The 14,628-nt window shown below is 42.9% G+C and overlaps 1 protein-coding gene across 1 annotated transcript in view; it reads right to left on the bottom strand.

The window, feature by feature from the left end:
* Positions 1-12,024, bottom strand: part of LOC311105130 (sodium/hydrogen exchanger 6-like) — a 30,022-nt gene extending 17,998 nt beyond the window's left edge. Inside the window, exons 1-7 of the mRNA XM_084147154.1 lie at positions 11,627-12,024; positions 9,145-9,344; positions 8,405-8,482; positions 7,862-7,938; positions 7,623-7,735; positions 7,121-7,226; positions 4,736-4,891 (exon numbers count right to left, since the gene is read on the bottom strand). Coding sequence (XP_084003280.1) covers positions 4,736-4,891; positions 7,121-7,226; positions 7,623-7,735; positions 7,862-7,938; positions 8,405-8,482; positions 9,145-9,344; positions 11,627-11,918 — 1,022 coding nt within the window. The 5' untranslated portion in view covers positions 11,919-12,024. The remainder of the gene's footprint in view (positions 1-4,735; positions 4,892-7,120; positions 7,227-7,622; positions 7,736-7,861; positions 7,939-8,404; positions 8,483-9,144; positions 9,345-11,626) is intronic.
* Positions 12,025-14,628: the final 2,604 nt, after the last annotated feature.

The raw sequence follows: 14,628 nt of genomic DNA, 5'->3' as shown, positions 1-14,628 counted from the left end.
AGGACAGGTGTAGTATTGTGAAAGTAGGGAATTACCAGAAATGGCAGTGCGACCCATATAAGGGTAGGTACTGTCTGAAAGTCTGAATTACGCTAAAACAGGTTACAGACCTGAACAAGTGAGATATCCTCTTCAACTGGGGCACCCTATATTGTAAACCTCTCTGAGGGAGGTAGTCAGACCGGGGCTGTGGTGAAGGAGTCTTGTAGTAACTTGCACTATCTGTATCCCCCGATAACAAAGTCACCCCGACCTAGGTTGCCTCCGTTTGAAGTCTCAGGGGATTCTTATTGTTTTTCTAGGACTAGTAAGATAGGATACAGGGTTGGGCATCTTAGCTCCTGCTCCCACACAGAGAATGTCACAACTAAAGAGACCATGACTAATCTCTCCTCTTTGTTGCAGCCAGAGGATTTTAGGAACCAAAACCAGGCCCGTGCTGACATCTGATGGTTGTGTGGTGATAACAGATTGTGAACTCACCTACATACGCAAATAATCAAACGTGTCAGAGATTGGTGAGTTGTCACGTAGAAAGTGGGACCTCCTCCCGGGATCCTTTGATGAAAGGATATATATTGATGGGATAGGAGTACCTCGAGGGGTTCCAGAAGAATTCAAAGCTAGGAATCAAATCGCAGCTGGGTTTGAATCAAGTCTTTTCTGGTGGTCAACAATTAATAAAAACGTAGATTGGATGAATTATATTTACTATAACCAGCAAAGATTTATAAACCACACTCGTGATGCAATAAAGGGATTAGCTGAGCAGACAGCGGCAACTAGCTTAATAGCATGGCAGAATAGAATAGCTTTAGATATGCTTTTGGCTGAGCGGGACAGGGTTTGTGTTCTGTTTGGATATATGTGCTGTACTTTCATCCTCAAACAATACAGCACCGGACGGGTCCGTGACCAAAGCGCTTCAGGGACTCACCACGCTGACGAACGAACTGGCTGAGAACTCTGGTATTGATAGCTCCCTAAACGGTTGGTTTGATAACATATTTGGTAAATGGAAAACTATTGTTGTAACTATTCTGGGTGAAGTTATAGCTTCTATGGGTATACTTGTTCTTTGTGGATGTTGTCTTATTCCCTGTGTCTGAGGGTTGGTGAGAAAGGAGATGGAGAAGGTGGTTTCCCAACAGATGGTGAGATACGGCCCAATCCCGGACTCCGACCTAAGGAATGAAACCAGGCTTGGTGGAGGACGACGACGATCCAGATAATTTGAGACTGGATGTTTTCCTAGAACTATAAATCTCTAGTTTAAAAGTTATTGTAATGATCTTTTGTGTATTAAAGTCTCATTTTAAGTATGATGTACTAGTTACCATTGTTAAAAATTAACATTATGCTTTTAATCATGGGGTAACCCTGATGAACCTGTAATGTTTTTATATGCAAACCAACATATACTTCAATGAGTGAGATTCATTTCTATAACAACATATATTTTGTATGTGTGTAATATTTAGTCAAAGGGTGGAATTGATAGATTAATTATTAATGACTAATTATTACACCCTGAAACTGTGTATAATGTGTTAGAAATGTGTGAGTGTAGGACCAGTAAAGGCTATGGCATTGAGCCACTATTTAGCAATGTGAGTAAGAGTTAGGCCAGACAACAAAGACAACTGAGAAACTAAGATAAAGAGGCCTCCCAATTTAGGGAGGGGAGAAACTTATGAAAACATGGTGCATAATATTGTGAGAACGGCAATAACTGAGTAATGCAGGGAGTAGGATATGTGTGTGTGTGTGTGTGTGTGTGTGTGTGTATGTACAGTGGGGGAAAAAAGTATTTAGTCAGCCACCAATTGTGCAAGTTCTCCCACTTAAAAAGATGAGAGGCCTGTAATTTTCATCATAGGTACACGTCAACTATGACAGACAAATTTAGAAAAAAAAATCCAGAATATCACATTGTAGGACTTTTAATGAATTTATTTGCAAATTGTGGTGAAAAATAAGTATTTGGTCACCTACAAACAAGCAAGATTTCTGGCTCTCACAGACCTGTAACTTCTTCTTTAAGAGGCTCCTCTGTCCTCCACTCTTTACCTGTATGAATGGCACCTGTTTGAACTTGTTATCAGTATAAAAGACACCTGTCCACAACCTCAAACAGTCACACTCCAAACTCCACTATGGCCAAGACCAAAGAGCTGTCAAAGGACACCAGAAACAAAATTGTAGACCTGCACCAGGCTGGGAAGACTGAATCTGCAATAGGTAAGCAGCTTGGTTTGAAGAAATCAACTGTGGGAGCAATTATTAGGAAATGGAAGACATACAAGACCACTGATAATCTCCCTCGATCTGGGGCTCCACGCAAGATTTCACACCGTGGGGTCAAAATGATCACAAGAACGGTGAGCAAAAATCCCAGAACCACACGGGGGGACCTAGTGAATGACCTGCAGAGAGCTGGGACCAAAGTAACAAAGCCTACCATCAGTAACACACTACGCCGCCAGGGAATCAAATCCTGCGGTGCCAGACGTGTCCCCCTGCTTAAGCCAGTACATGTCCAGGCCCGTCTGAAGTTTGCTAGAGTGCATTTGGATGATCCAGAAGAGGATTGGGAGAATGTCATATGGTCAGATGAAACCAAAATAGAACTTTTTGGTAAAAACTCAACTCGTCATGTTTGGAGGACAAAGAATGCTGAGTTGCATCCAAAGAACACCATACCTACTGTGAAGCATGGGGGTGGAAACATCATGCTTTGGGGCTGTTTTTCTGCAAAGGGACCAGGACGACTGATCCGTGTAAAGGAAAGAATGAATGGGGCCATGTATCATGAGATTTTGAGTGAAAACCTCCTTCCATCAGCAAGGGCATTGAAGATGAAACGTGGCTGGGTCTTTCAGCATGACAATGATCCCAAACACACCGCCCGGGCAATGAAGGAGTGGCTTCGTAAGAAGCATTTCAAGGTCCTGGAGTGGCCTAGCCAGTCTCCAGATCTCAACCCCATAGAAAATCTTTGGAGGGAGTTGAAAGTCTGTGTTGCCCAGCAACAGCCCCAGAACATCACTGCTCTAGAGGAGATCTGCATGAAGGAATGGGCCAAAATACCAGCAACAGTGTGTGAAAACCTTGTGAAGACTTACAGAAAACGTTTGACCTGTGTCATTGCCAACAAAGGGTATATAACAAAAGTATTGAGAAACTTTTGTTACTGACCAAATACTTATTTTCCACCATAATTTGCAAATAAATTCATGAAAAATCCTACAATGTGATTTTCTGGAAATTTTTTTCTCATTTTGTCTGTCATAGTTGACGTGTACCTATGATGAAAATTACAGGCCTCTCTCATCTTTTTAAGTGGGAGAACTTGCACAATTGGTGGCTGACTAAATACTTTTTTCCCCCACTGTATGTGTGTATGCATGTGTGTATATTGGTGTGTGTGTGTGAACTGAAGGTCAGTAGAGCAGTTTTAGAGTGGAAAACTACAGCCCGCCTACAGAGGGGAGGGATTTCTTTTTGTATGACGTATGAGTATAAAAGATGGACTCTGAAATTGTGATGGCAGAATTCTCAATGAATAAATATCTCTGACTATGCAGACCGGGACTCTGGCCGTTACTTAAATCCCAAAAGACTTACAACCTTTTGGGAGACGCACAGAGACACTAAAATAGTTTGTTAAATAATTCACATAACACTAGGTCCAAAAGACTTCTCAACAGCTTCTACCCCCAAGCCATAAGACTCCTGAACAGCTAATCATGGCTACCCGGACTATTTGCACTGCCCCCCCCACCCCATCTTTTTACGCTGCTGCTACTCTGTTAACTATTTATGCATAGTCACTTTAACTCTACCCACATGTACATATTACTTCAACTACCTCAACTAGCCGGTGCCCCCGCACATTGACTCTGCACCGGTACCCCCCTGTATATATAGTCTCCCTACTGTTATTTTATTTTACTTCTGCTCTTTTTTTCTCAACACTTTTTTGTTGTTGTTTTATTTTACTTTTTTATTAAAATATAAATGCATTGTTGGTTAAGGGCTGTAAGTAAGCATTTCACTGTAATGTCTGCACCTGTTGTATTTGGCGCATGTGGCCAATACAATTTGATTTGATTGCTATGATCCCTTATTGATGTCACTTGTTAAATCTACTTCAATCAGTGTAGATGAAGGGGAGGAGACAGGTTAAAGAAGGATTTTTAAGCCTTGAGACATGGATTGTGTACGTGTGCCATTCAGAGGGTGAATGGGCCAGACAAAAGATTTAAGTGCCTTTGAACGGGGTATGGTAGTAGGTGCTAGGCGCATCGGTGCTGGGTTTTTCACACTCAACAGTTTCCCGTGTGTATCAAGAATGGTTCACCACCCAAAGGACATCCAGCCAACTTGACACAACTGTGGGAAGCATTGGAGTCAACATGGGCCAGCATCCCTGTGGAACGCTTGACACCTTGTAGAGTCTGTTGAGGGCAAAAGGGGGGGATCTCAATATTAGGAAGGCGTTCCTAATGTTTTGTACACACTACACAACTCACCATAAACTAGCTATTGCACATGACAGAGAAGCTTAGAGCATTAAGGTCAACATATAGCAACTAGCAAGTAAATAATACCAAAAGCCACAACTAAATACATTCTAATACAAGAACAAAAGCATTTCCATCTGTTTCTAACCTTGTTATTGCAATATTAATCTGTATTTCTAGACACTCAAATCACACAGGAAGTATATCACTGAGTAAAGGATATGAATGCTGTCATGACCCCGGTGGCCACCCCCAGGGCGAAGGATCCACTGAAGACACCCAGGAACACCCCGAAGGACTTCAACATGGCCATCACCTCAAAGGTGTGACTGTTGTCCCCCTCCGGCTGGTACGCCACGATAGACCTGGTACATAAACACACACAGTCAATATCAGAAAAGGCGCAACATAATAGAATAGTTCAGGCGGCCTATGTGGATGGATGAAGGGTTATAAGGCTGGAAATGGAAATGAAATACCGGTATGTACTGTAGCATTTCTGGGGACTAGAAATTAATGTGCTTTGCTTGCAGAATACTTGAAGAAAACATTGATAATAGGTACAATTACAGAACTAGAGAGCTGCTTTACAATGTGCTTCCATCCTGAGAAGGTTGAAAGTCTTGAATAGTCTGTAACCCATTGATATCAGAACCAAGGTATGGTATATTCCTACAGACCAGGGGAGGCCTTAATCCTACTGGTGCCCATAACTGATAATCAGAATGATCCTAGTGGCCCAAGACTACACTGTATAGTAATAGTACTACCGTTTGCATGCCCGGTCTGTTTGAAGTGCAGCTGGATCTCTTAGGCAAATACTTTGTGGCTCGCTTTCATAGCTTCCTATGGAAATCATTAAGAAATGATGAGATTGTACTACAATATGTAAATATTTGTGTATGGACATCTGCTAGTAGGTACTGTACGTGAAATGATACCATTCTCTTAGTAGCAATGTTCTACACTAGAGGGTTCTATGGGAATTCTTGCTACCAAGTTAGATACATCTTCAGGTATTCTAGCTACCAAGTTAGATACATCTTCAGGTATCTATCCTTAAGAACTTTGGCAGAAACACTTCAACAGCTTTCCATTCAATTCAAACTGGAGGAACTATTAGGCCTAGATTTTTAAACTCGTAAATATGGGGAACCACTCGTGAAAGATTAGCTGAAGCTTGGAATTTGTGATGTTAGATAACATGGCAAAATCCAAATTCCAATAAATCCAAATTCTTTATACAATTCTGGCTCATGAGGCAGCAAAATAAATCCATGTAAAACGTATCAAATACGAGGGGTATTAGTTTTCGTACTATTTCCTGTAACAATTCTCTATGCATAACAACTACATTACAAGTCCAACATGGTGGAGAGAAAAAGCAGTAAGTGAGAGAGCAGTTTGACAGGGAAGAATAAGGGAGGAGGGGTATAGGGGTTAGAGCAGTGAGAGAGCAGTTTGACAGGGAAGAATAAGGGAGGAGGGGTATCGGGGTTAGAGCAGTGAGAGAGCAGTTTGACAGGGAAGAATAAGGGAGGAGGGGTATCGGGGTTAGAGCAGTGAGAGAGCAGTTTGACAGGGAAGAATAAGGGAGGAGGGGTATAGGGGTTAGAGCCGAGCAGCAGGACCATGCAAATTAGGGACGTAACCAGTGGGGGCTGCTGAGGGGAGGACGGCTCATAATAATGGCTGGAATGGCATCAACCACATGGAAACCACTTGTTTGAGGTGTTTGATACCATTCCATTGACTCCATTACAGCCATTATTATGAGCCGTCCTACCCTCGGCATCTTCCACTGGACGTAACAACAAACTCCTATCACCCAAACAGCAAATCACCAGGATTCCACACCACCAGAACCGGGTTGTAGTTTGAATTGGTGCCCCATAATCTTCCCTAATGCATACCTCTGGATTTAATATGGGCTCAATACTCCATTTGTAGGTTATGCAAACACCTGACAAACTTTGATTTGAGTGAACTATCCCTTTGCGGGTTGTACTTGTGCTGTGGTTCATATGTGCTATCTGGGGTGTAATGGCTGGTCATTTGCTGTGCATGTTCTGACGATGCAAAAAGAAGCCACTGCAAAAGCACTCTGAGCTAGCACACCCGTTCAGGGGAGTGTCTCGCATCGCTGCCACGCCCTCTACCCACTGATTGGGTGATTGGCTCCAGGGGCGTGCCAACCATAACACATTCGAATTCTGAAATAATCAAAGCGTTCCCGGCAGAGGGAAGGTAGTGGTTAGGGTTACCAAAGGGTCAGTCTCACACATTCTACAGTATTAATAATAGGCTTGTTATTGGTTTAGTGCCAGGTCACACACAGGACAATCAATACCAAAAAGTTGTTTGAGGGTGTCTGTGTGTGCATGTCTATGAGCCTGTGTGGGTGTGTTGGCCAAACGCCCCCTTATCCTGCCTAAATTATTTAAAAAACAGTTCCAAAGCACATCTGTTAGAAGATAAGATGAGGTTTGTCAGCCAAAGCTTCACAACAATGGATCGCAAAGACAAAACTTCACAATGTGAGTGTGTACAGACAGACGGTAGACAGGTGGGTCAGGTTAAAACGGAGGACTCACGAGGACAGCACCACGGCCACGGCGTCGTTGAGAACGCTCTCTCCAAACAGCAGAACGTACAGATCCACGTCCACCTGCAGCTCGTTGAAAATGGCCAGCACCGTCACTGCAGGCCAGGAGACACAGTAACCCACTTTAGACTGTCTTCAGAATGGCACAATGACATGCAGATGGACCCACAAGACTGCATCCTAGAATGTAAGACTGGCAACATTCTACTAGAATGAACCTGCAAATTGAGCCATATGGGTTAGAAAGTGTTGGTGGTGTGTGCAGTCATAACATTTAGTACAACATCAGTGTATGCTATATTCCACAACTCACATTACTCCAATCACTGAAATAATTAGCGGCAGTGCATGTATTTGCAGATTTGTGAATCAGGAAAACCCCCTTTGAATGACAATGTGTGCAGTTACTACTGAAGCGAGCGGTTAACCATTACAGCGTGACCCATTATGTAGTGTACTAAAGAGGTGACTGAGGCGAACGGGGTCCGTACCGGGGTCAGTAGCAGAGACAATGGCTCCAAACAACAGACAGTCAGTGAAGAAGAAGTCCCCCTCAAGCTGTCCCACCTGCTTCATCAGCGTGACACAGCCGTACATCAACAACCTGTACAGAGGTACAGATCATATTACTTCAGCTGAGCATTTCTCTGACAGGTCACACAAAGAACTAAAGGTGAATAAACACACATAGATGTAATGCATACATGTATAATACAGGGTATAAACTCACCCAATGATGAAACATGATATGACTGTCCCCAGAAAGGCGTAAGCCAGGATGGACCCCATGTTCCTGAAGAAGTGCCTCTGGGAGATAGAGTTACATGAAGGATTTGGCCTAAATATTACCCAAGAACAAATCAACACTGTGATGTAACTATTGTTTAAAGCTGCAATATGTAACTTTTTGGGCGACCCGACCAAATTCACATAGAAATGTGTGTTATAGATCTGTCATTCTCATTGAAAGCAAGTCTAAGAAGCGGTAGATCTGTTCTATGTGCACTATTTCTATGCTTCCTGTATTTAAGTTTCGTTTTTGCATCTTTTCCTTTCGGTTTTGTACACAAGCTTCAAACAGCTGAAAATACAATATATGTGGTTATGGAAAATATATTTCACAGGGGTTTAGATGGTACAATGATTATCTACACTATACTTGCTTGTTTAGTCACAAACTGAAATTAGGCTAACTATTAGGATTTTAACAACCAGGAAATGGTGGAGCGATTTCTGCATAGTGCATCTTTAAACAACTAACTACATGTCTTACCCTCTTCAGACTGTAGCCGGCATGGAAGATGATGGGGGGCAGGAGGATGTTAAAGAACACTTCGGGGTCAAAGGTCACCTATAGAAAAGAGGAAAAACACCAGAGGGATTGTATTACATGACTGAACTGTAGTGTCCCACTGACTATGGAGGACTCCAACTAATAAAACCTGTTATTATTAGTTAGAACCTAATTATAACTACCTGTAATAATAACTAACGAGGGTCCTAAATCCCTTTTCAATTGTGTTGATGGATGAAAATAGCGCTAGTTGCTATGTTTGTTAATCTAATGTCCTACGGTTAGGCCTAGTTCTGATCAAGCCTCTTTAGGTTGGCATCAACTCTAAATCCTAAATGGAATCAAGGAAAGTTTTTTTTTCTCTGATCAGGTGGTACAACGTTTGCATAGAACAGAGCTGAATAGTGCTCTGTAGGCTACCACAGGACATGACTGATTACATACGTTACGCACTGAGTTTGATACAGTCTCATGAGTGCGTGTCTGTGTCTGAGACAGTGAGTAAGTGTGGAAAATGGCTCAGGAAAGATAGAGAATGAAATATGTCAACAAAGGCAACCAACTTGCCTGATTTGTGCTAAGCCTCCCAAATAGCACTTCAGATATAAAGAAACACTTTCAGACAACAACCATGCCATCTGTAAGCATCCACTGTTATGGTCAGTCAAACCATTTATGTACATCACATTAACAAGGACCACATCTGTTTGGGACTTTACCTTGCGAAGCATCTCGTTGTCCTGTACGTCATTGATCTCAGAGGCGCTGATCTCGCCCTTCAGACTGTACTCGTAGAACTTGCCACTGACGTTGACGAGCAGTGTGGGCGGGCTGGCGTTGACATGGCAACTGAGGGTGACGTTACTAATGTCACGGGGTACGTGGATACCATAGCGCAGGACCACCCCAACCAGCACACCTGGAGGGAGAGAGTGGGAACAGAGGGAATGAAATTGGGTGAACAAACACTGAATTGCACCTATGAAAGCCCCTTCAGTACATAATAATAATAATAATAATAATAATATACATGCCACAAGGCAACCCCTGCTAACTGGGTCCACAGTTGTCCTCTCTGCCCTTCAAGCTGGTACAGCAGCACCTTATGAATTGTAAATAAATAACCAGGAAACAGGCTTCAGTGAAGTGCATGGAGTGTAGTAGAGAGCACTATACTAAACTACAGTAAAATACTATGAAGCAAGTTGGACCTTCCTGGGTGTATGATACAGAACGGTATGGGTTTAGTGCATGCACACAGTCGCATAACTGATAAGACATGAATATTGTTTCCCAACACCAAAAGCAGAGATCTACACTGAACAAAAATATAAACGCAACAGGTAAAGTCTGAAATAAAAGATCCCAGAAATTTTCCATACGCACAAAAAGCTTATTTCTCTCAAATGTTGTGCACAAATTTGTTTACATCCCTGTTAGTGAGCATTTCTCCTTTGCCAAGATAATCAATCCACCTGACAGGTGTGGCATATCAAGATGCTGATTAAAAAGCATGATCATTACACAGGTGCACCTTGTGCTGGGGACAATAAAATTGTGCAATTGTGTCACACAACACCATGCCACAGATGTCTCAAATTGGCATGCTGACTGCAGGAATGTCTCCAGGGCTGTTGCCAGAGAATTGAATGTTCATTCCTCTACCATAAGCCGCCTCCAATGTCATTTTAGAGAATTTGGCAGTACATCCAACTGGCCTCACAACCGCAGACCACGTGTAACCACACCAGCCCAGAACCTCCACAACCGGCTTCTTCACCTGTGGGATCATCTGAAACCATCCACCCGGAAAGCTGATGAAACTGTGGGTTTACACAATTGAAGAATTTCTGCGTAAACTGTGTGAAACAGTCTTAGGAAAGCTCATCTGCGTGCTCGTCGTCCTCATCAGGGTCTTGACCTGACTGCAGTTCGGCGTCATAACCGAATTCAGTGGGCAAAAGCTCACATTCGTGGCCACTGGCATGCTGGAGAAGTGTGCTCTTCACGGATGAATCCCGGTTTCAACTGTACCGGGCAGATGGCAGACAAGTGTATGGCGTCGTGTGGGCAAGAGGTTTGCTGATGTCAACGTTGTGAACAGAGTGCCCCATGGAGGCGGTGTGGTTATGGTATGAGCAGGCATAAGCTATGGACAACGAACACAATTGCATTTTATCGATGGCAATTTGAATGCACAGAGATACCATGACGAGATCCTGAGGCCCATTGTCGTGCCATTCATTCGCCGCCATCACCTTATGTTTCAGCATGATAATGCCTGGCCACATGTCGCAAGGATCTGTACACAATTCCTGGAAGCTGAACATGTCCCAGTTCTTTCATGGCCTGCATAATCACCAGACATGCCACCCATTGAGAATGTTTGGGTTGCTCTGGATCGACGTGTACGACAGCGTGTTCCAGTTCACGCCAATATCCAACAACTTCGCACAGCCATTGAAGATGAGTGGGACAACATTCCACAGGCCACAATCAACAGCCTGATCAACTCTACACGAACAGGATGTGTCACGCTGCATGAGGCAAATGGTGGTCACACAAGATACTGACTGGTTTTCTGATCCATGCCTCTACCCTTTTCTTTTTTTAAGGTATCTGTGACCAACAGATATCTTTATTCCCAGTCATGTGAAATCCATAGATTAGGGCCTAATGAATTGATTTAAATTGACCGATTTCCTTCTATGAACCGTAACTCAGTCAAATCTTTGACATTGTTGCATTTATATTGTTGTTCAGTATAACATAGTGATACAGTCATTCTATGCCTCACATAGGCCTTGGCCTTATGTTGTCTCTACAGCATCCCTATAGGAATGACAACACTGTCAGCAGATTTCCAGGTAATGTTAAAGGGATACTGTGAGATTCTGTAATCATTTAATTTAGTCCTTGTTCTACTTACCCAGAGTCAGATGAACTCGTGGATACCATTTTTTTTATGTCTCTGCGTGCAGTATGAAGGAAGTTAGCGGTAGTTTCGCGAGCCAATGCTAACTAACGTTAGCGCAATGACTGGAAGTCTACAGGTACAGTAGAAATGCTACATAAACATGCAATTACCTGTATAGCTAGCTACACCTGTATAGCTAGCTACATAAACAGTATGACGATGAGTAATAACAATATCAATGACATCATGCAGTCTCCTGACATGGGCCTCTCACCCATACTCACCATAGATCATAGCTAGTCCTGTTTCATGCAAAAACCTGAAACGACGGTGCTTGAATAACCATATTGTTAAAATCGTGAGGGTTAGGAGCATGATGAAAATCAGCAGGTCGGCACTGTCTTGTCTGTGGTTATCTTCAACCTTCCTCTCTGTTACGATGTTCTCCATGGCACTATCCTCTGCCCTGCAAACACTGATGCAGAACGACAAACAAGCTAGAACGGTCAAGGCTAACGTCTTTGACATCTTCCGAGTAGCGTTGACTCTGAATTTATTGTAACCCATGTTGAACATTCAATCTTCAAGATAGTAGCTACGTCGTCGTTATTCGAGGTTTCTAGATTGATATTTCATGCAAGCTAACTAAGCGGAGACAACAACAGTATATGGATGGTTCACTTCTTCATCGGTGGGGTTTATCGGCGGGTTGCATCCAACGTTATGGTGCATTACCGCCACCTACTGTACTAGAGTGTGGGCCAGAGACAGGGAGAAACAAACCCCGTTGCTTTTAAAAAAGATAACAAAATATTTGAGACTATATCTAATGAAGTTCTACTCAATATACTCTTCAACTAATTTCCTGTATCCCCTTCTCATACTAGATCTCATCCTCTCTCTTTCCCTCTGATACTGCCCACACTGTAGCAATACATGCTCCACAGTCTCTGTTTCCTGGCAATAATCCCACTTTCCTGTTGGATGCTTTCCCACCCTTAATCTTGTAAAAAATAGCCTCCTCTCTTCTTTCCCTTCCTGCCGATGTTTGCTTCCGGAAGGGAAAGTGTTTTTTGTCTCCCTGTTGCATTTTTTTTGGTTCAAATTAAAAGTCCTTTCGGATGATAAAATAAAATATGATAATGCTGTTTTAAAAAAACCATTTATTTCACCTTTATTTAACCAGGTAAACCAGTTGAGAACAAGTTCTCATTTACAACTGCGACCTGGCCAAGATAAAGCAAAGCAGTGCGATAAAAACAACAACACAGTTACACATGGGATAAAACAAAACATACTGTCAATAACAGTAGAAAATATATATACAGTGTGTGCAAATGTAGTAAGTTATGGAGGCAATAAATAGGCCATAGTGCAAAATAATTACAATTTAGTATTAACACTGGAATGATAGATGTGCAGAAGATAATGTGCAAATAGAGATACTGGGGTGCAAACGTGCAAAATAAATAACAATATGGGGATGAGGTAGTTGGGTGGGCTAATTACAGATGGGCTGTGTACAGGTGCAGTGATCGATAAACTGCTCTGACAACTGATGCTTAAAGTTAGTGAGGGAGATAAGAGTCTCCAGCTTCAGAGATTTCTGCGGTTCGTTCCAGTCATTAGCAGCAGAGAACTGGAAGGAATGGCGGCCAAAGGAGGTGTTGGCTTTGGGGATGACCAGTGAGATATACCTGCTGGGGCGCATACTATGGGTGGGTGTTGCTATGGTGACCAATGAGCTAAAATAAGGCGGGGATTTGACTAGCAGTGATTTATAGATGACCTGGAGCCAGTGGGTTTGGCGACGAATATGTAGTGAGGGCCAGCCAACGAGATCGTACAGGTCACAATGGTGGGTAGTATATGGGGCTTTGGTGACAAAACGGATAGCACTGTGATAGACTACATCCAATTTGCTGAGTAGAGTGTTGGAGGCTATTTTGTAAATGACATCGCCGAAGTCAAGGATCGGTAGGATAGTCAGTTGTTGTTTGGCAGCATGAGTGAAGGAGGCTTTGTTGCGAAATAGGAAGCCGATTCTAGATTTAATTTTGATTGGAGATGCTTAATGTGAGTCTGGAAGGAGAGTTTACGGTCTAACCAGACACCTAGGTATTTGTAGTTGTCCACATATTCTAAGTCAGACCCGCCGAGAGTAGTGATTCTAGTCGGGCAGGCGGGTGCAAGCAGCATTCGATTGAAGAGCATGCATTTAGTTTTACTAGCGTTTAAGAGCAGTTGGAGGCTACGGGAGGAGTGTTGTATGGCATTGAAGCTCGTTTGGAGGTTTGTTAACACAGTGTCCAATGAAGGGCCAGATCAAATCAAATCAAATCACATTTTATTGGCCACATGCGCCGAATACAACAGCTGCAGACATTACAGTGAAATGCTTACTTACAGCCCTTAACCAACAGTGCACTTATTTTTTATAAAAAAGTAAAATAAAACAACAACAAAAAAAGTGTTGAGAAAAAAAGAGCAGAACGAAAATAAAATAACAGTAGGGAGGCTATATATACAGGGGGGTACCGGTACAGATGTATACAAAATGGTGTCGTCTGCATAGAGGTGGATCTGAGAGTCACCAGCAGCAAGAGCGACATCATTGATATACACAGAGAATAGAGTCGGCCCGAGAATTGAACCCTGTGGCACCCCCATAGAGACTGCCAGAGGTCCAGACAACAGGCCCTCCGATTTGACACATTGAACTCTATCTGAGAAGTAGTTGGTGAACCAGGCGAGGCAGTCATTTGAGAAACCAAGGCTATTTAGTCTGCCAATAAAAATGCGGTGATTGACAGAGTCGAAAGCCTTGGCCAGGTCGATGAAGACAGCTGCACAGTACTGTCTTTTATCGATCGCGGTTATAATATCGTTTAGGACCTTTAGCGTGGCTGAGGTGCACCCATGACCAGCTCGGAAACCAGATTGCATAGCGGAGAAGGTACGGTGGGATTCGAAATGGACGGTGATCTGTTTGTTAACTTGGCTTTCAAATACTTTCGAAAGGCAGGGCAGGATGGATATAGGTCTGTAACAGTTTGGATCTAGAGTGTCACCCCCTTTGAAGAGGGGGATGACTGCGGCAGCTTTCTAATCTCTGGGGATCTCAGATGATACGAAAGAGAGGTTGAACAGGCTAGTAATAGGGGTTGCTACAATTTCGGCGGCTAGTTTTAGAAAGAAAGGGTCCAGATTGTCTAGCCCAGCTGATTTGTAAGGGTCCAGATTTTGCAGCTCTTTCAGAACATCAGCTATCTGAATTTGTGTGAAG

Source organism: Coregonus lavaretus (assembly GCF_964263955.1).
Source record: "Coregonus lavaretus genome assembly, chromosome: 29".
Classification (NCBI taxonomy): domain Eukaryota; kingdom Metazoa; phylum Chordata; class Actinopteri; order Salmoniformes; family Salmonidae; genus Coregonus; species Coregonus lavaretus.
Note: the sequence above shows the minus strand (reverse complement) of the source record. Positions and strands in the feature narration are given on the sequence as shown.